Source organism: Anabrus simplex, chromosome 2, assembly GCF_040414725.1.
Source record: "Anabrus simplex isolate iqAnaSimp1 chromosome 2, ASM4041472v1, whole genome shotgun sequence".
Lineage (NCBI taxonomy): Eukaryota > Metazoa > Arthropoda > Insecta > Orthoptera > Tettigoniidae > Anabrus > Anabrus simplex.
The window spans coordinates 1,199,289,791-1,199,313,337 of record NC_090266.1 but is presented as its reverse complement, the minus strand read 5'-3'; the positions used below and the strand labels follow the sequence as shown (position 1 = coordinate 1,199,313,337).

Here is a 23,547-nt window from a genome sequence, read left to right as displayed (position 1 = left end):
AATACCATTTGCTGCATGTGTATTGCCAACATGTGACGCCTCTCTCCGAAATGCTGTTACCATGTCCTCTTTGTTAGCAAACAGTTGTCCACGTAATGGCTTCTTGACTTTGGGGACTAGATCATAGTTACATGGGCTCAGATCAGGCGAATAAGGCAGGTGTGGAAGAACCTCCCATCCCCACCGTTGTAAGCGACGCTGAACGATGGCTGCTGTGTGAGCTGTCGTTATTGTGTAGGATTATGGCATTGTCCAAAAGATCTGGACGCTAAGAGTCCAGCGCCTGTCTTCATGTAAACACTGATCGATCGCCATTATCCGTACATCTTTGTCCATGGACACTGGACGGCCTGGACGAGTCAAATCGGCAGTTGATACTCTACCCCGTTTGAACGTCTCGACCCACCTTGCCATTGTTCTATAGGGCATGGCATGCACACCTAATGCTTCCCGCAGCTCTGCATGGCATTGGCGTGCATTTCTGCCTGGAGAACTGCTATTTTAATACACGATCATTGCTCCTGCTTGTTTACTTCGATTTTGTGACGCTCTCACTCGCACACTGAACTTGGGGGCACGCTTAGACCCACACTGTTGTTTACATACACCATCTAGTGGCATCATAGGCCAGTACATACAGTACGTTTCCAAATGCACATCTTAGATTTTCCGTGTTGTCTCCCGTTCATGTGAAAAAAAAAAAGTTGCCATGACTTATGACTCGACCTACCTATCTAGAAAATAAGCTGGATGTAGCAAAAGAGACAATTTCATGCAGCATTCTGCAGGGAACCAATGACATATGAGGCATTTTGTCAAAAGCAAGGAAGCTGTTGATATTCTAATCATAGCCATGGGACCTCTATTTTTATATGGAATCTGAACCACAGGGATGTCACTTCAGACTCGCATGCACTGGCCGGGATTCAAACCATAGCTGACTCGGTGTGAAGCCAGTGACAATATCATGTAGTTATCATGCCCTCTATTTTTCTTTGTCTCAGTGGAACGAAGCAGCCTATCCCTTGGCTACTTCAGACCTCTTCTGGTGGAATTTCAGCTGCAATGCACATCAAAATTGATCGTGGGAATATTTCATAGTAAGGTATGCCTATGAAATTCGTAGTTAGGCAGCTTGATATTGGGCCTAATCTGATAATTATTTTCACACAACATTGTTAAAGACAATACAGTAAATTTTTCATCTCTAGTCACCATTTGTTAGTCACCATTTGTTTCAAAAGTGGCTCTCTTTCATTATGTTTTAGGAGCCTATTATAACCACAGTAAAAATCCAAGTTGATTTTCTCTGATGCCTAGTGTGGTACCGTACCCAAACATCATACTGAGAAATATACTCGGGTTTCACTAACCATTCATGAAAAGTACATACTTTTGGGTATTTTGAAATTCTCTGCTAACTCCTGAGTTGTTAATTTTTGGTTGGCAATACTTTTGACATTATTATTACTGCTGTAGTTAATTGTTGCTGCTCATGCAGTAGCTTAACCCAGTGTGCAATTTGCAGTGGCGGATGGGGGGATTCTCCCCCTCTGATTTTAAATTTCCCATCCCAACCAGGGATTTTTATTTTTCACTCGCTGAAAATCCACAGCCTGTTTCCAGTCATTTGACCGGGTCAGGAATGGAAATGAATGAAACCCCCATCTAGCAGCAAGGATAGGAATTGTCGGCTGCCGAAGCCTGTCGTACTCCTCTGGGGCAATGATTAATGACTGACAGATGAAATGAAATGATATTGGAGAGTGTAGCTGGAATGAAGGATGACAGGGAAAACTGGATTACCCGGAGAAAAACCCATCACGCCTCCCCTTTGTTGAGCACAAATCTCACACGGAATGACCGGGATTTGAACCACGGGACCCAGCAGTGAGAGGCCGGCGCGCTGCCACCTGAGCCACAGAGGCTCTTTTTCACTCACTATATATGTAAACTATGTAACTTGACACTTAATTTAAATTTATGGTACCATATGCAGATCTCCTTACAAAGCTTGCTGCTGTTGACTGCGCTAGTGTGATCTAATCTTGGAACACAAAACATGTGGCAGAGCAGTTGCTGAGACTGAGTTCATCAGCTACTCCACCCAAATGTTGCGAAAGTTTGCACAACTGTCGGTAGCAAGCTTTTCTATTAGTTTGAATACATCTCAGTCTGTCTGTATAGACTATGGAAAATCAATATGTCTCAAAAACAAAGTAAATTTTCTTCATTGTTCAAGAAAAGTGAATTTCTGGAAACATGTGCAAATGGTGATAGTCAAGATACTAACAGTGGTGCTAGAGAGTTTAAATAGATGCCAAATCTAAGAAACAAAATGGTAATGATGGGGATAACAAGGAGAAAGTTGGTGAATTTGCAGGAAGTGTGAAGTCTCTAGGTGGTAAAGAGAGTAACAATAAGGATGAAATTATAGTGGAAAAATGTGTTGCTTTATATCATTTTCAAAATTGGCAAAAGAATAAGCCATGGGTGTTCGTAAATGACTAAACTTAGTAACTTATAGTTATGAATTTGTGTTCTGTATGGAAGTGGGATTACAGTAAATTAAAATTCTTTCAAGGTCCACCTATTCAATACAATAATATTTTATTGTGATTCAGTCACATGTCAAATGGTACTAGTTTTGGCATCTATGTGCCATCATCAACCTTACGTGCGAATTAAACAATTACATACATATGCCTAAAACATCTAAAACACATTTTAACAGTTTATAAAATACATTACTGTAATGTTATGTTACAATTGAATGCTGTGATATAAAATTCATAAAATTCTGGCAATTCGTTATTTGTTATATAGTCCAGTCTGTGTACATCCGGGTTAAGTGAATTTGTGCTGTTTTATGCTGTCTATATAGGTGACACTTATTCACTTGATATTAGGTGGTTCTAGGGAAGTTTAATTTGTCATGTAAGATCGTGATATAGACATGAATACCCACTTCTATTTAAACCTGAAGAAGAAATTAGCCATGTTAGACGTTGGAAGCAATGTATGGAAGTTACTAGAATCATTAAATGACAATTGACTCGCCTCGAGCAGCATGTTGAACGTGTATGTTACACAGGCTGAGCCAGACAATGTGTGTGATAGGTAAGGTACGCTGCGGTAAAGGAGACGAGGGGAAGGAAGGAGGCAGGGCACCTGCAGGGGAATGGATATTGAACCCATCATGAATATTATTGAAAGTTATTGCATTAACTGTGATCAGTACTTCAACCCCAATTATAATTTAAACGAAATTTATGAGAAACCCAATATCCTTTTTGATCATTCCATCAATTGGCTTAAAAAAACCAAACTATAGAAAAACAATTTGATTTTCCAAGTAATCCGCAATACACACTCCCGTCAATTACCCCCACTACCCCATCCTTCCGCTCCGCCTTAGTTCCATTGCCCCGCAGGTGCCCCGCCTCCTTCCTTCCCTTTGCCTCCTTTACCGCTGCCTACCTTAGCTATCACACACATCGTCCGGCTCTGTCTGTGTAACATACACATTCAACATGCTGCTGAAGGTGAGTCAATCGTCATTTAATGATTCTAGTAACTTCCATACATTGCTTCCAACGTCTAACGTGGCTAATTTCTTCTTCAGGTTTAAATTGAAGTTGGAATTCATCTCTATATCACGATCTTACATGACAAATTAAACTACTCTGGAACCCTTAATATAAAGTGAATAAGTGTCAACCATACAGACAGCATAAAACAGCACAAATTCACTTAACCCGGATGTGCACAGGCTGGACTATATAACAAAAACCGAATTGCCAGAATTTTATGAATTTTACACCACAGCATTCAATTGTAACATAATTTTAACTTATCTCATGTATCATTACAGTAATGTATTTTATAATGTGTTAAAACATGTTTTAGATGTTTTAGGCATATGTATAAAATTGTTTAATTTGCACGTAAGGCTGATGATGGCACATAGATGCCAAAACTAGTACCATTTGACATGTGATTCAATCACAATAAAATGTTATTGTACTGAATAGGTGGACCTTGAAAGAATTTTAATTTACTGTAAACTTAGTAATATGTACAGTATGTTCAGAAGTCCGTGAACTTACGGTGAAATGTATGGAATGTGTACATATTGATAATGCAATTAAAATTTTTAATCTAAATGATTAAGCTCAGTGATAATGCAAAGTGCACAGCTGCTTCATTGTTCAGATCTGCATACTTAACAGGTAAAAAGAAGTTTTCATTCAAAAGATAGCCTATTGTTGCATAATCAGACTGCAAATTTGAACGGTGTATCAGTTGGTAATATGCTTCATTTTGACCACTCATACCAACATGTTATATTCATAGGAGCAGAAAATTTAAAAAAAAAAGTATTGCTCAGTTCATTATAGAATCTAGTACAAACTTTAGTATCATGAATCATGAGAGATGAAAGTACATAATTTATAATAAAACCTGCTTAATACTAGATGTAGAGTATGTTTGTCCTTTGAGGGGGTTGTTTGCAATGATTTTCTCAATATTGTTGAATTAGAAAGTATGATAGGGAAAGGTATTTCAGCATTGTTAGCTACTCTTGAAATGTGTAACATAAAATATGATGTACGAAAAACCATCTTGTAGGTATCACAACAGACAGTGCATCGCATTATAAAGTGCTGTTCTGCTGTGTAAAAATTACATAAGATCTTAATTGTCATGCATTGTATGAACCACACATTGGAGCTAGCTGTACATGATGTGGCAGATGTGTACCATATACAGTCTTTTTCAGGGGCCGATCGTGAGGTAGTACCATTGTACAATGGCACCGCCAATGTAATAAAGAATATTAGATTTTTTCTGTTCAAGAACAGTCAATATTAAATTTAAATTTTGACATTTATGCATCTCATTCTGCCTTCATCACAGTGAGTACGCAAACCAACCAGCACTCTGATGCCTCTTGTCTGAGTTGTTGAGCCAGATCTCACGGGTACCATTTCAGAATGTGAGACACAGTACAAAGAACTTGTTTGGCTTGTGTTTGTAAGTGTTGTTAAGGGCTGAATGCCAGTGGCTGTGTGAGTCAATGCTTCAGTTTCATCCACTAGAGTGCAGCATGCAACAAACACAAGCATGGCTGGAATAGGCACAAGTTAAAACTGCTTTATATTTCAACCACTAGAGTACAGCATATGGGTACAGCATATGGCAAGCACAATGAAAACAACCTGCGTTAACAATATATAGATTTTTGTCACTGTATCTGTTATATCCTTTAACAAGTACTCTCGTGTTAAAATACACCTAATGATTTCTTTAACACTCTTATTAGTGATGGGAAAAATCTTTCTTTATTTCTAATGTAGCAAAATAGGATTCATGCAATGAATTTTGCTCTGTTTCATTAATGTAAGTACGCAACAGAGTTACCTTTACCTAGCAGAACACAAGCACAAAATATCAAAATTGCCAACTTTTCTGGTGTTCATTTTGTGTGTTCATGAATAGCGTTGTTGAGTTATTTGCATGTGTGTAATCGTACAGGGTGCAGTGGATATCTGGATATCCCTTCCAAATTTATATATGTGTGTAAAGCAGCCTTGAAAAGGTAAGGCATTTGTAAAGTTCAGTTTTGTGGCAACTGAAATTGTGACAAAGTGTTCGTGCTGGCACTTATTTTGGCAAGCCTGTACTGCTGTCAGCAGCATTCTTATTAGTTCATTTGAAGGTGTTGTTTGAGATCTTGGAACAAAGATTTTTGGTTGAGTAGGCTCTACATGTTTTTCCTTCATAACTGCTTTTTACTGCGAGGTTGTTAATTTGTTTAATAATTTTAAGAAAATGCATGTGGACTGAAGTAAATATTTATAATAGTTTCTCAATTGATAAAATAATTCCAATTGATATTAATTAAAAGAATGGTTTTGTACAATAGTATTGTTAAATAATGTGATTTCATGTAACTTATAACATAGGTAAATATGCTCTGTTTGTACTTGCAGGTTCAAAAGATTTGTTCACAAAACAATCATAAGCTGCCACTGTTCTTTCTTTTTTCTTTAGATTCCTTATATTTTGTGTTTTCTCAAAGTCTAAATATTAGAGATGGCTTCAGGATATTTCACAAGAACTCTACTTTCAACTGTTAAAGTTAGGCCTGTGAAAACTGTAAAAGTAGTTAATAGGATGTAAAAAAAACATTAACGTTAGGCCACATTTTTGATGTACATTGGATTGCTGTGTCGTCGAATGCTGTTCGATCTCTCCTTGAAAGCCACAGTACTTTTGTCCACATTTGGAATGCTGAGTCATGATGGTTCCCGTAAGAGGTCCAAATATGAAGTATCTCGTAAAATATCTCACCAAGTGCTTGCTTGTAATGGACTTAGTCGTACTGTGTTTGGCCCTAGAAGTTCTGAAAGTATTATATGCAAAGCGGAATAATCCTTCAGTTCTTAGAGCAAAACAAGAAACTGATATGGTTTTAAAAACTCTTGAAACAGACTGACTCACTGCATATTAAGATGACTGTGAGAATTGCAGGAAAAACACACATTCAAAAAAGTCTCAAGTAAAGAACCGTCATGCGGTGAATATAACAAATTTCAAATATTTTGAAATTGGCAGACAATATGAAAAACTGTTTTGAAGACTTGGATTTGCTAGGCTGAGTAGCTCAGAGGGTAGTGTGCTGGCCTTCTGAGCCCAACTTGGTAGGTTCAATCCTGACCCAGTCCAGTGATATTTGGTGGTGCTTAAATACATTGGCCTTGTATCGACAGGTTTACTGGCACATAAAATGCCTGCGGGACAAAATCCTGGCACCACGGTGTGTCTGAAAACTATAAAAGTAGTTAGTGGGACGTTAAAACCAATAATATTATTAGACTTGCATTTGTTTTAGGATGTAACCATATACGTGGCCTTCAGGCAAATGTGAACGTGCGTTAGATTGTGACATGTCAATTATTAGTTAATGTAAAAATGGCATTTTAAATTAAGTGAAAGCATGCATGCAACACTAGTTGTAGATTTTTGCATCTATAAAGAAATCCTCACCACATTCCCACTTCAGTGAAAGAACTTGTAAAATCAGTAGAAATTATACCTATATCTACAACTGAATGTGAACACTGATTTAGTGCCGTGATTCTAACATTGACTGATCTGAAAAATAATTTTACAATTCAAACAATTTCAAATCTACTTTTTATTTCAATAAATGCTTTGATTCAGAAAAGTTTGCAGCAAGATAGCTCAAATCTCAGTAGTACAGTGCCCATGACAAACCAACTAGCAAACCATCACATCTTCAAGAGTAGACTTATTCATCTCATCTATTCAACCAAACTCTGAAAGTTAAAATGACTGGTATATAGTCTAGTATTGTAAATTTGCTTTCTCTATAATTGTACACAAAATTATACATATTAAGGAAGTAATAATAAATTATATGAAGGTAAATAATAGGCATTTATACAATAAACTAGTGCACATACAGTTGCTTTATATATGATTGCTAACCCACTAAGACCATTCAACATCCCCCACCCCAGTGGTTGAAGCACAAATCGCACACTGGCTTTACCTGATGACATGCCATCTTGGTATGTGTATGGAGGAATAACTGTGCAGTTCTTTTAATAATAAGAAATTATTTGATTAATTGGTGTAAGTGATATGGATTTTTCGTTTACATTTACTAACAAAATGGTAATTTTTTTTCTTCCTTGATTTTTTTTAGCAAGATTTAGTTGTACCACACACTGTGAAGATGTCATTATAAACACTTAGTTGTGTTTTCCAAAACAAATTTACTTGTAATAATGTGTCATCCTCTTGATCCCCAACCTATCACACACACATGACAGGGTAAAACCATATCTGAAGGGGAATTATGACACTTGTCCAATTCAATTAGCTCACATGGGTATAGAAGACAAATGGATAGCTCATTTGTAAAATAATAATAATAATAATAATAATAATAATAATAATAATAATAATAATGGCTGCATTGGTGAGATATATGCTTAGTTTGCTGCTAGTAGCAATTTTCCATGATTTCACTCATCTAGCCAAAGTCTTGTGTATTACACTGAGCAAAGTTCCTGCAATGGCTTCTACGTATGATTAATAAAAAGAATGAGTGTGTGGTATAGCATGTTCCTCTCATTTAAAATTTGAGACTTAATTTTAATCAAAATATAATTAAACTCCCGTGTAGATACAAACCCTGTGGGTACCCACAACAAACATATCTACAGGTTTGTTTCAGGGAGAAAAGTACCTGCAAGTAATTTATACAATACCATATGCTCATTTCTTTTGTTTTAAGTGACCTTGCATTAAGTGGGGCTTGATTAGCTCAGTACTTAGCTGTTGATTTTGTACCCAGATGATAAAAGCGATGATTAATGTTCACATGGTTTCTTGCATGGGCTTTTCACCTGAAAAATCATGTGGCATCAGAAAGGGAATCCAGCATTAAACCCCTGGCCAAAACCCAAAATCTGTCCGCATGATTCCAGTGATCCAAGAAATAACAAGGCGGCTTTCTTTTATGATCCATATAAAATCTGGATAAAGGAAAGGAGCAACTTCATTGACTTCCATATCAGAAGAGAATGGAAGAAACAAAATTTAGTTTTATCATTCCTTCCTTTTATTCTTTAAATGTTATGATTTAATAGGCATATTTTATATAAATTCATACTGTATTCATTTGAATGATTGTTTCCTTTTCAGAATATTATTGCATATGAGTACCTGCCAGCATTTCTTGGAGAAAACCTACCACCTTACACTGGCCACAAACCTGATGTACATCCTGGAGTGAGCCATGTGTTTCAGAGTGCTGCTTTCCGATTTGGTCATACTCTCATTCCCCCTGGAATCTACCGGAGGGACAAGAAATGCAGCTTTCGCAAGACTGCTATGGGTTATAGTGCACTTCGCCTTTGCTCGACCTGGTGGGATTCTAATGTGAGTAGACTTTCAAGAATATATTTTAGATAGATAGATAGATAGATTTATTTTATTAACTCTTATTTTTTCTTACTACTGGTACTAGTTATTAGATATCGCATATACCTTATATGGAAGATACTGCAGAAAATAGGGTAAAACTTAGCAATGAATAATAATCCATGGATGAGTCCTTTTACAGTAACTTTAATCTAGAGTGTAAGTAATGGAAAGGAACAAACAATTGACAAATCCATAGGGTGAATGCACTAGTGGATGACGAGAACCAATGAATGACCAGATAACTGGAAACATTCTGAATAAGCATCATGAGAATTTTATCCAGTCACAGAGCATGTGTACAGGTAGTTCATGTTTTGCTAACTAATGCAATAAAATTGATGTAACTGAATGATTGGTACAGTATAAATATACCTTATTGATATTTTCAAATTATTAAAAACTTAACCTGTATGTATGCTAGTTCTCATAACTTAATTTTATTTCTGATGATTTACCAGTGAAAGAGTAGTCGACATATAGAATGAAATGGTCATTCATTGGTGTTCAAGCGAACGGAAAGTTTGCCATCACATTTCTTGTACATGCTGTAGTCTTTGGTGGTACTAAACCAAGTAATTGAAGTCTTCATACATAAACTGAGGAAAACTTTGTGCTCTTAGATAATTTCAATAATAAAATGTAACAGTGCAATTTTATGGTCCTTAATTGGTAATTTACTGGAGCACTTATTCGATACATGAAAAGGAACACATAACAGGATAAACATGTTCCTATCTTTCTGTACAGAGTACAGTTTAACCTGGAGTACAGTAAACAAACTAATATTGAATACAGATGAGCTTTTTTCCATTCAAAGTCCAAGGGGCATCTAAAAAACTTTGAAATAACCTATCCAGAATTTGATGATTATTACTATGAGTATGTAGCTAAATGGTACTCACAAGGGAACTGTATGAAGTTGGACGGCAAATTTCAATTTGATTTTTACATACTCATGTAGGTTTTTTAAGCTGAAACAGGCAGTGGAGGTCTTAATTTTTTGATGGTCCTTTTTAAGGGGGAATTTTGGAGCTCTAAGTTGGCGGTGCACACCCTAAATTGTACAGTACATGCCAGCACACATCAGTGCCCACAGCCAGCGGCTGTCTTGCCTCACCGTCCCTCTCCACTTGTTCGGTTCTCCACTGTCCCCCACCACACAGCTGCTTACAGTTGTGTACATGGGATGGCGAGTCCTATTCTTATACGGTGAAGTTCTCCACGACTGATAGCTATTCCACATACAGGCGATTACATTGGATTCTTTGCTTTGTTATGATCACTTGCAACATTACTGCAGCTGTTATTAATCCCTACGGTGTTAATATTCAGGAAGCTGCAGAGATTTCTGATCAAGAGCAAATCGTGTACATACAAATAAAGACAACTTTTGATGCAATTTTGGAGGAAACATGTGAACTTATTCACAAAGAAGCCGTTTTTGTTTATTCAAAAGACGAAGATGGTGTTGAGGAGGGGACAACATCAATGAAAAAACACAAACCTGGAGATTAGTTTAACAAAGATAACATGTCTTGTGATGGGCGAGGAAGACCCTGTAAGTCAGTGGAAGATTATGATTCTGAATCATTAGACATGTATCAAAAATAAAGTACAGAAGTATAAGAAGATTCGGAGACAAGTTTATGGAATCGTCAACCATGTTGAACACAATAGAGAAATAAAGAAATGTGCACTGGTTCAAACTGATGTGAAAGAAGAGTTCACAAAGGCAAGGATGCATTATTTATGTCACAAAATCGGACATTGAGCGTTGGATTGGTGAGGGTAGAGAGTTGTATTACCCCAAACACACTCCAGAGCAACTCCTACTTGACAAATCTTAAAAGGCGTTTGAAAATTTGGTTCCGAAAAGTAAACAAACCAGTCAGTAAAACGCTTAAGAGACGAAGTATGACATAAAGTGGCTAAACAGTTTGTAACATTCATTAACAAATGGCAAGAAGAGAAAGAGAGCCCAGATGCCAACATCTCTTATTCGGACCAGTCCCCGATTTGAGTACAAATGGCAACACAGAAGTTATGATTTTAGTGGTGTGAAAGACTTTCTTGCTACGCTTGTTTGCCGAAATAGTTTTATGCACTCCCACACATTGCAATATCACATTCCCAAAGGTGGAGAAATGGGACATTTGTTCTTGATCATTTTCGAAGAAATTCATGGAAAGGTTGGACCTAGAGTACAAGAAAGTATCAAAGGCTACATGGATGCCTTGAAATATGTCAGTGATTGTTCATCTCCCGGGAAAATGGGGAAAGGGCATGTATGTGACTGGTTCCAAAACTTTTCCATCCGCAATTACAGGAAGATGGAATAAATCTTTTCGTAGATTAATTCGGTGGCCAGGAAAATGGACAACTTGAATCTCTGATGAACAAACTTGTACAAATTGAGTACATACCGAAAGGAACTACGTATATTTGCCAGCCGTGTGATCTTGGACTCTTCCGACAACTAAAATGTTTATAGTCTGTCGAATGGAAAACATTTCCCAAGTAGGAATTTATATGGCCAGGCAAAGTTAAAACCCAAAAAGAGACTTCATTATAACTGGTCAAATGCTAGTGCATAGGCCTAAACAGTTAAAAGCTGATCGTTTTGTACCAATGCTGAAATATGTTGGGAAAGTGGGTGGGTATTACATTACTGACAATATACCACAATTTCATACTGTCTCGCAAACTAATTTGGAAATGACTGCACCACTTTTTCATTTATAAGGTGTGCACATTGTTTTCTTGTGTTTTATTATTCACATATTTTGTTAGATTTTCACTATCATGCCATGAACAATGAGCCTATGCCAGACTGGTTAGAATAAAGTTATTTCTTGAACACTTTGAACGTCATGATGATGCAGATGATATTTGATTATGTATTATTTGTATGTTAAGTAGTGATTTGTAAACAACATTTATTGTTTATTCCATAATGAATTCATCTTTTAAATAAAATATTCCAACTAATGTCGGTCTTAACCCGCAACCACCAACCTACTACACTGGCATAGTAGGGGGAGAGGTGATACTTCCACGTGGCGCATCCCAGGTGGCGGATTGGGGGGTCCTAACCAGCTTGCCGGCGGACTTGAGTGAAATAAAATAGCTCTCGCTGACCAAGCACACAACCTCCTGTGGGTGGGGGACGCAGACTAAGAGTACACTCACGGTTATACTCTGCCTGTCGTAAGAGGCAACTAAAAGGGTCAACCAAAGGATGATCGAATTAGAACCATGAGACTACTTGAAATTAGTACCATCACACAGGGAACACCATGGGTCTCTTTTACTTGCGCGTAGTACCACTATGTTAGGTACACAATAGGTTTGTGATTAGTAGAGGCAGTGTGTGCTTCCGGATGTGATTAGTCCATTATATGAGCAACACCATGGTTCTGCCTTGCCTATGATTAGTATCCACTATGTGAGGAACACCACGGGATAGTAAGAGTCCCTGCGGTTAGTATACTTATGTGAGGAGCACCATAGGTTTGCGTTGCCTGTAAATGGCACCGCAATGTGAGAAACACCATAAGTCTGTTACATGTGTGCATTACATTACCTGCAAGTCATACCATAATGTGTGAAATATCGCAAGTCTATCCTACTTTTGATTAGTACCGCAACATGACAAATACCATGGTTCTACTTTACTAGCGATAAGTACCATTATGAGGGGCCAATGACCTGGATTTTGGACCCCTTTAGACTACAAGCATCATCAATTCAGTATTGTGCTGTAGAAGCAGTCCCTTAGTCAGTAATACTATTGTTTAACGCTAGTTTCTGGGAATGTGCGGCATTGCAGGTCGGATCCAATGATTGTTTCAACTTCATGTCCATTCATTCATTCTTCGTCCTCGCTTTTTGAATTCTGGTCAGTGGAGGATTTTGGACTTTTAAATTGTCTATACATTTAATCTCATTTCATACAATTAGGGACTGATGACCTCTATGTTAGGCCCTTGAAACAACAAGCCTCATCATCATCATTATTTATTTATTTTATGCCTTTGTATGTGGCAAAGTTAGGGCTCATGGCCCTCTCTTACACTTAACCACTATGTACAGTACATAATCACATACTTTGTTAAAATAACATTAACAGTCCCTAGGAGCTACCTAAATTTAAGGAGTAATAACAGATTATAATTATTTTTAATGATTAATATTATCTAGCCTATCTACATCTACATCGCCTAACAATAGTTCTAAATCACGCTTGCACTCGTACACACTAACATTCATACAAGCTGCTCACATATTTAAGAGGAAATCTCTACAAGACCGTTTAAATGAGACTGTTGAAGTGCTACTACGTATACTGACAGGGAGTGTGCTCCATAGCCTTGCCCCAGACACTTTGAAAGAGTAGCTGTATACAGATGAATGATTAACCGGTATCATAAGAGTAGAAGTCAATCTGGTATTATGTCCATGGATAGATGAGAGGAAGTTAAAATGTGAGGATAGGTATTCAGTTGTAGATTCGTTCAGAAGTCGAAAAATTAGTGTCGCAGTATGTAAATTCCTTAGTTGATAAATTTTCAGCCAGGATAGCTTCTCATAATAAGGGAAAATATGTGTCTTAAAGTTCAAAGAAAATATAAATCGTATGCAAGAGTTTATTGCCCTTTGAAGTTTCATAGGTTGTTCTGCAGTTGCATCGGTTAATACGACATCACAGTAATAAATTATTGGAAAAATGAGAGTTTGAATAAGTTTTATTTTCATGCTGTGTGGAAGAATGAATTGTTTCATTTTTAGGGGGTGAAGAGATGCATATACTTTTCTGCAGACACTTGTTATATGGTCATTCCAGTTTAATGTGTCATTCATGACAACGCCTAGGTTTTTTACAGACTTCTGAAGAGGTATAGCTTCACCACAGAGAATGAGGTTAGGCTGTTGTATGATGTTTAGCGTATTTAAAACTCTAGATTGTCCTATTATGATTGCTTGCATTTTCTTCGGGTTAATTAATTGGCAGTTCTCTTTAGCATACAAGCTAATTGAATTTAAAGTCGAGTTCATATGGTGGATTGCTTTGTCAATGTCGGGGACCTTAAATGGTGAGTACATCTGAAGATCATCAGCATAAAGATGATAGTTGCAGTCGTTCAGATAAGAAGAAATGTCATTAATATAGATTAAGAATAAAAGAGGTCCAAGAATAGACCCTTGGGGAATGCCAGATAGCTTAGTCCTCCATTCTGTAGTCGTCATGTTTGATACAACTCGCTGTCTTCTGTTTTTGAAGTAGGAGCCCAAGAGCTGAATAGCAGAATGAGCCATGTGAAGTTCTTTTAACTTAGCTAACAATATGTCTATATTTACAGTTTCAAACGCACTGCTAAAGTCTAGAAGGATAAGTATAGTCACTTTTCGTTCATCCATAGCCCGTCTAATGCCATCCGTGATTTTGATTAGTGTAGTTGCAGTACTGTGTCCTTTCTTAAAACCAGACTGTAAGGGATCAAGTACAGAATGGTTTTCTAAGTATTTAACAATTTGTTTATGCATTATCTTCTTCAGAACCTTAGAAAGTGCTGTGAGGATGCAGACAGGTTGGTAGTCAGATGTATTGCTTGCAGAAGAGATTTTCGGGACAGGCACAATGAGTGCATATTTCCATTTAATTGGGATTTTGCCTGAAGTAAGACAGGTATTAAGTAAATGCGTAAAATGGGTAATATTATGTCGATTATGTAAGTCACGAATGAAATGGGAATTTCATCAGCTCCTGTTGCGTGAGATTTTATTGAATTAACTTCCCTTCTTACTTCATGCTCTGTAACGGTATCAAATTCAAATACAGGACAGACTAGGGATTGTTGCCTTAATATATTGTCAATGGTGTTATGTACTGTCGTTGTGTCAGGAGTGAGACGTTCCGTGGAGAAATATGTATTTAACTCAAGGGAAACCTCGGGATCAGCATGCTTTGCAAGTAGTTTGTCAATAGCCAGTGACCGAAGTTGTCGCCATGTGGAACCAGTGTTAATGTTTTTGTTTAAATGCTGGAAATAATTAAATTTCTTATTACGAATTACAAGCTTAATTCGGTCTCGAAGAACACTGTACTGCTCATGTACATCAGCTAGTTGAGTCTGCTTATAGCGTCAGTGTAGTGCGTCTCGTTCTTTCATCATAGTCTTAACATCAGCAGTCATCCAAGGGCAGGGTGGACGTGTTACTCTCACAGAACGCTTTGGTGCATGTTTGTTGTACAATTCATGTAAATGGGAATTAAATATTTCCACTTTCTCGTCAATGTCACTCTTCATCATTATGTCATACCAGGGGAAGAGTTGTGCATCTTGTCTCAGTTGTATTAAATTCATCCTTTTAAAGTCTCTAAACATTACACATTTTGGTCGGTACTTCAGCACGCGAAGAGAGTATGCTAAGTATATGAGGATATGTCAGGAACAGATACTTGACCGTGGAGAAGGATTTTTTGAGGGTTATTTGTTATTACTAGGTCTATAAATGTATCAGCGCAAATAGTGGAAGTATGGACGTGGTGGATGGGTTTAAGGGGTAATATAGTCATGTCACAGGATTTAAAAATATTTTGTAGTCGTAAGGCATCGTTGTTCAGAGTTAATAAATTGGTGTTAAAGTATCCAAAAAGTATCGCGTGCTCGTATGATGGTAGCAGTCTCATTAAGCTGTCTTCTAAGTCATGGAAGTCTCGCACTGCATCAGGAGGCCTATTTACTACACCTACAAGTACTTTTACAGAATTGACAAGCACCTCTACAAACATATATTCAGGAGCCATTTTTACAGCAGGAGTAGACCTGTGAACAACTTTACTCTTGAGCATTGATTTACAATATAGGGCAACCCCACCACCTCGTCTGTTTGTCCGATCATGCCTGTGAATATCATAGCCCGATATGTCAACCATGCTTGAGGGAATCGAACTACAGAGCCAACTCTTGCTTACAGCAGCAATATGAATTGGACTGTCTTAAAATATCATCTTCAGTTCGTCGAGTTGAGCAACGATGGATTGGCTGTTGACATACACACACAACAGGGCGCGATTAAATGACATCAGTTCCTTCTCTAAAATGGTATGGGTAGAATAGGAAGTAGAAAGTGTTGAGGAACGGTCAGAGGCAGGTCGTGGCCTTCCAGACGTATGTTCCGGTGAAAGGGCTGTGGAGGGAGAGTGTTGGGGGTCAGTCCTACAGAGGAATGCTGAGGGGTGAGGGAGGGAGCAAGGAGGGGGACTTTCAATAGCACTTCTCAACTCAAGCATGCTAAAGGAATGTAAAACATGCGGCTTACCTTAATTTCCTCATACATACAGTGGCCAGCTGATTTACACAAACACACACACACACATTCACAACTATACACTAAATTAAAAATAAATAAACTACACAGAATGCACATTGTTCATATGTTGCTTTCACCATATTGCCTGATCATCATCATCTTAACCAGCCATCCCATGTATATCACTATGTACAACCGTATGTGGTGGGGGATAGTGGAGAACTGGATGAGTGGAGAGGGAAGGCAAGGCAAGACGGCCGCTGGCTGTGAGCGCTGACGTATGCCGGCATGTACTATACAATTCAGGGCGTGCACCGCCAACTTGGAGCTCCAAAATGTCCCCTTAAATAGGACCAGTGAAAAATTAGACCTCCACTACCTGTTTCAGATTAAAAAGACCACGAATATGTAAAAATCAAATCAAAATTTGCCGTCCAACTTCGTACCGTTCCCTCATCAGTAAATTAATAAGCTCAAACTATGTTACACATTAGTCTTAAGATGTCCATCAGCCCTTAAACAATTAGTCAAAAACTTTTAAATACATTTACAATTGATCTTAAAGGAGATGTTATTCTATAATGGTTACAAAATTACTTCATTTCCCCATGGTCTATTTTTTGCTAGTGGTTTAACGTCGTACTAACACATCAAAGGTTTTCGGCAAAACGAGGGTAGGAAAGAGCTGGGATTGGGAAGGTAGTGTCCGTGCCTTAAGTAAGGAACAGTCCCAGCATTTGCCTGGTGTGAAAATGGGGAAATAAATTAAAACCATCTCCAGGGCTGCCGCATCTCCTGAATGCAAGCTCACAGCTGCACGACCCTAACCACATCGCCAACTCACTTGGTCCATTATATTTATGGACGTCACAAACAATGTGAATGTAATGCTGAAATCCACACCCATAACAACAGGTGATCCAAATTGGACAGGGTGGGTTTTGTCTTGTATATGTTCAATGCTACTCTTTTGACTAGGTATACTAATAATTTATTGTTAATGTATTATCCATGACATTAAATTCCTCAAAGGCCTGGGGCCTTCTTAGTCTAATGGCAAGCTGTTGCCACTAGCAGATTGTGTATTTGAGTAAAACTTGAATCAGGCATGTTCATTTCTGCTGTCTGTACTGCTTACTACTGCTTGACAGACCAGGCAGGAAAAGTGGGGTGTACTGTGTTAGAGCAAGCAAGTTGTTTCAATCCTGATAAAGGTGGGAATTCCTGTCCTGGCCAAGATGAAATACGATCACTTAGTACTGTAGTTGATATAGCGTAGCCTGTAGGCGAGTGTGATTTTAGTTGTTTGTGCTATTATCGTTCACTCAATATAACAAGTGTTCTATGCTCTTTAAAGTAACAGAAAACATCCTGCCCATTTGCTTTTAATAGCAATTATTAAAATACATTGTGATGCGAGATGGCGACTCAAGTATTTATAGGTTCCTGAATCTAAGAAATCCTCTTTATTGTGATCAACACTGTTATCGTTATAAAATATATTAAATATATATTAAATATAAAAAGAATGATGATACATACAGAAGATGGGTATTATGAATGGGTTCAGTGTTAATACCATCAATAAAATTATAAGTAAAGTAAAAAAGAAAGAACAACATAAGATTAACACCAGAGAATCACGAGAATCACAAGAGATTTTTCAAATCACAAAATTATTTTAAAAACATGACTGTCAAGTCTCATTTTAGACTAAAAACAATGATGATCATTAAAACAAAAGTGCCCCATGCACTATTCAGTATATTCTCACAAGTATTGCACTGAGCATATCCAACAGATTTTTTTGAAGTTTCTTCAATAATACAGGAAAATTTATCCCCTGTTTAAATAATTTGGGCACCAGTATTGGTGTCTTTCTTGACTACAATAAATTTTCCCAATTCCAATTTCTTCTTTGCTTCCATAATCTTGTTCTTTGTGTTCTGTCCACACATGCAACCCACAAAATACTGATTGAATGTGTTCGTTCTCCAGTTAAAAAATAAAACTTCTATTTCATCCGAGCGAACAGCAAACTGGAAATCTAGTAGGGATGACATAAAAATGTTAGTGCTCAACTGTAGAAGCATTGTAAACAAAGGAATCGAATTAAGTAATTTTATAGATATATACTTACCAGATATTGCAATAGGAGTTGAATCATGGCTGAGAAATGATATAATGGATGCAGAAATACTCACGGAACTGGAGTGTGTATCGTAGGGATAGAATAGGAAAGGTAGGAGGGGGGGGGAGTATTCATTCTGGTGAAAGAAGAATTTGTAAGCTACGAAAAAGTTCAGGATGAAAAACATGAAAGTCTGGGTGTAAGGTTCATCTCTAAGGCAACTTTTGATGTCTTTGGAGTGTACAGACCGGGAAAGGGTAGTGCTGACGTTCATTCAGAATTATTTGATAAGATAATCAGCTATGTTGGAAATTATATGGAAAGGAATGTGATAGTAACAGGTGATCTCAATTTATCAAATGTCAATTGGAAAGGAAATGCGAACGACAGGAAGCATGAACAACAAATGGCAAATAAGTTAATATGGGAAGGGCAGCTGATTCAGAAAGTGATGGAACCAACTAGAGGGAAGAATATTTTGGATGTGGTGCTGATAAAACCAGATGAGCTCTATAGAGAAACTGAAGTAATAGATGGTATTAGTGATCACGAAGCTGTTTTTGTCGTAGCTAAAAATAAATGTGAAAGAAAGGAAGGTATTAAAAGTAGGACTATTAGGCAGTACCATATGGCTGATAAAACAAGCATGAGGGAGTTTTTAAAAAGTAACTATGATCGGTGGAAAATGGTAAATAAAAATGTAAACAGACTCTGGGATGGGTTTAAAGCAATTGTCGAGGAATGTGAAAACAGGTTTGTACCTTTAAAGGTGGTAAGGAATGGTAAAGATCCACTATATAATAACAGGGAAGTAAAGAGACTAAGAAGCAGGTGCAGGTTGGAACGAAGTAGTTAGAAATGTTTACGGAAGTAAGGAGAAATAGAAGGAACTTGCTAGGAAATTGAATCTAGCAAAGAAGTCAGCTAAGGATAACATGATGGCAAGCATAATTCGTGGTCATACAAATTTTAGCGAAAAATGGAAGGGTGTGTATAGGTACTTTAAGGCAGAAACAGGTTCAAAGGAGGACATTCCAGGAATCATTAATGAACTAGGGGAGTGTGTATGTGAGGATCTTCAAAAGGCAGAAGTATTCAGTCAGCAGTATGTAAAGATTGTTGGTTACGAGGATAATGTCCAGATAGGGGAGGTGAGTAATACTAAAGTAGTATAAACATTTAGCTATGATAACAATGACATTTACAGTAAGATACAAAAGTTGAAAACTAGAAAAGCAGCTGGAATTGATAAGATTTCTGGGGATATACTACCATATAGTACCATATCTGAAATACTTATTTGATTATTGTTTGGTTGAAGGAGCTACGTCAAATGAATGGAGAGTTGCTATAGTAGCCCCTGTGTATAAAGGAAAGATTGATAGACATAAAGCTTAAAATTACAGGCCAGTCAGTTTAATATGCATTGCATGTAAGCTTTGGGAAAGCATTCTTTCCGATTATATTAGACATGTTTGTGAAATTAATAACTGGTTTGACAGAAGGCACTTTGGGTTTAGGAAAGGTTATTCCACTGAAGCTCAGCTTGTAGGATTTTGGCAAGATATAGCAGATATCCTGGATTCAGGAGGCCAAATGGACTGCATTGCAGTTGATCTATCTAAGGCATTTGATGGGGTAGATAGAAGACTACTAGCAAAAATGAGTGCTATTGGACTAGAAAAAAGAGTGACTGAATGGGTGGCTATATTTATAGAAAATAGATCTCAGAGAATTAGAGTAGGCAAAGCTTTATCTGACCCTGTAATAATTAAGAGAGGAATTCCTCAAGGCAGTATTATTGGACCTGTATGTTTTCTTATATATATCAATGATATGTGTAAAAAAAAAAAAAAAAAAAAAAAAAAAAAGTTAAATCAGAGATAAGGCTGTTTGCAGATGGTTATTCTGTACAGAGTAATAAATAAGTTACAAGATTGTGAGTGGCTGCAGGGTGACCTTGATAGCATTGTGAGATGGACGGTGGGCAATGGTATGATGATAAACGGGGTTAAAAGTCAGGTTGCGAGTTTCACAAACAGGAAAAGTTCTTTCAGTTTTAATTACTGCATTGATGGGGTGAAAGTTCCTTTTGGGGATCATTGTAAGTACTTAGGTGTTAATATAAGAAAAGACCTTCATTGGGGTAATCGCATAAATGTGATTGTTAATAAAGGGTACAGATCTCTGCACATGGTCATGAGGGTATTTAGGGGTTGTAGTAAGGATGTAAAGGAGAGGGCGTATAAGTCTCTGGTAAGACCCCAACTAGAGTATGGTTCCAGTGTATGGGACCCTCACCAGGATTACTTGATTCAAGAACTGGAAAAAATCCAAAGAAAAGCAGCTCGATTTGTTCTTGGTGATTTCCGACAAAAGAGTAACGTTAAAAAATGTTGCAAAGTTTGGGCTGGGAAGACTTGGGAGAAAGGAGATGGGCTGCTCGATTAAGTGGTATGTTGATTGAAATAATAACATTAAGTTATTTATTAGACCACCTAATCAATACAAAATCGTCTTGGATGATTTACATAAATTTGTTAGCTAATAGTGGTACATGTTTCGCCTTCCCTGAAGGCATCATCAGCCATAGTCTTAACCTTAAATTAAAATAAGCGTCTAAATAACATGTAGTAATGAAATGAATTTTAAAATCTTGAAGAGATTTGAAGCAAAACAACATTAAAAACAATGATGGTTCGAAAATACAATGTGATGAGATACAATAGTGGAAGTATTAACAAAATTAACATTAGAAGGCTGCTAAAATAAGTACAATGGATAAAACAACAGATTGTTATACAACAAGTAGTAAGATTGCATAAAAGTAAAGTTGATAGTCTGGCGGTTATAATCAGATGATGGCGAAAAATCTTATATAATCAAAGCAAAGAAGAGAGAATAAAAGTCAAAGGTAGTCGAGAGATCCGAAGTTAATCATGATCTTGAAGATAAAAGACGAAAGTCAGATGCATATGGAGAAGTTGTAGAACACGTTGAGGATATGAAGTTGGTGAATAGAAGTTGAAGAACAGTTTCAAATAGGATCACTATGGACCATCTCAAAATTTTGAAGTGATGTTCAAATGTTGCAAATTGTGAGCTAGCAGATATTCAAGTTGAAAAAGCATATAAAAGTGGAATCTGTAAATGGAAGCAAGAAACGTAGAGTTAATTGTGTGAAAAGATATTTGAAAAATATTGAAGTAGAATCGTATGCACTTACCATTTGACGGTGACAAGGATAGCTTGCAATATTATGAGTTAGAAGTATTTGCAACAGTAGACTTCTTGCTACGTGTGTTATAACTGCTAGCTCACAATTTGCAACATTTGAACATCACTTCAAAATTTTGAGATGGTCCATAGTGATCCTATTTGAAACTGTTCTTCAACTTCTATTCACCAACTTCATATCCTCAACGTGTTCTACAACTTCTCCATATGCATCTGACTTTCGTCTTTTATCTTCAAGATCATGATTAACTTCGGATCTCTCGACTACCTTTGACTTTTATCCTCTCTTCTTTGCTTTGATTATATAAGATTTTTCGCCGTCATCTGATTATAACCGCCAGACTATCAACTTTACTTTTATGCAATCTTACTACTTGTTGTATAACAATCTGTTGTTTTATCCATTGTACTTATTTTAGCAGCCTTCTAATGTTAATTTTGCTAATACTTCCACTATTGTATCTCATCACATTGTATTTTCGAACCATCATTGTTTTTAATGTTGTTTTGCTTCAAATCTCTTCAAGATTTTAAAATTCATTTCATTACTACATGTTATTTAGACGCTTATTTTTAATTTAAGGTTAAGACTATGGCTGATGATGCCTTCAGGGAAGGCGAAACATGTACCACTATTAGCTAACAAATTTATGTAAATCATCCAAGACGATTTTGTATTGATTAGGTGGTCTAATAAATAACTTGATATTTGATTGAAATAATAACATTATCAATACGGACCAAAAATGATATTTATTACATGTAAGTGGTATGTTCCGATCTGTCAGTGGAGAGATGGCCTGGGAGGACATCAGTAGACGAATAAGTTTGAGTGGTGTCTTTAAAAGTAGGAAAGATCACAATATGAAGATAAAGTTGGAATTCAAGAGAACAAATTGGGGCAAATATTCGTATATAGGAAGGGGAGTTAGGGATTGGAATAACTTACCAAGGGGGATGTTCAATAATTTTCCAATTTCTTTGCGATCATTTAAGAAAAGGCTAGGAAAACAACAGATAGGCAATCTGCCACCTGGGCGACTGCCCTAAATGCAGATCAGTAGTGATTGATTGTTTATGACTGTTAAGAGCAGGACCACGAGGACTTATTTGGACTGTCTGGCTTGAAGAGAGGTCAGGGTGGTTACAGCAGGAGGAGGACTTGACTGCCAAGTGAGGGGAGGAAAGCAGGAGTAAAGTAAAAATGTACAGTATTGACTTGAATGTCTCTAGCATGGTGATGAAAATATTGAAAGTTCTTCTCAAAGCTGTATTTTCTAACTTCAGCTATTATTACAATCAACCCTGATTTTTACAAATCATGTATTATACTGATAAAAATATTTTTCTAATGCTTGCAATGTACCTCTTTGTGTAGGATGTACTGGCTGACAGTTCTGTGGAGGAGCTACTAATGGGAATGGCTTCACAGATTGCTGAACGTGAGGACACAGTTTTGTGCTCAGATGTGAGAGACAAATTATTTGGACCTATGGAGTTCTCCCGAAGGGACCTTGGTGCACTTAATATTATGCGTGGGAGAGATAATGGTCTACCAGATTACAACACTGTCAGGTATTATGTTCTGTCTAACACACTGATAAAGTCTGTATTCACTCTTGCACTGAATCTGATATACAAAAGGAACAACATTACCCTGGCAAAATTCCCCTGAAACTTTCAACTCATCCCAGTTATTGCTGGGTCACTGGAGACAGTCTGGCTCATTTTCATTTTTACTGGAGGTTGAAAGCTGGATGCTCTTCCTGAAACTATATGAATTTTAAGGTGAAAATTCTGCCCTATAATATACCAGAATTTAAATCTCAGTGATCTGGGAG

At 37.2% G+C, this 23,547-nt stretch overlaps 1 protein-coding gene across 1 annotated transcript in view; it reads left to right on the top strand.

Moving 5' to 3' along the window:
* Positions 1–23,547, top strand: part of Duox (dual oxidase) — a 496,654-nt gene that overhangs the window by 352,409 nt on the left and 120,698 nt on the right. Inside the window, exons 7-8 of the mRNA XM_067142192.2 lie at positions 8,743–8,979; positions 23,085–23,281. Coding sequence (XP_066998293.1) covers positions 8,743–8,979; positions 23,085–23,281 — 434 coding nt within the window. The remainder of the gene's footprint in view (positions 1–8,742; positions 8,980–23,084; positions 23,282–23,547) is intronic.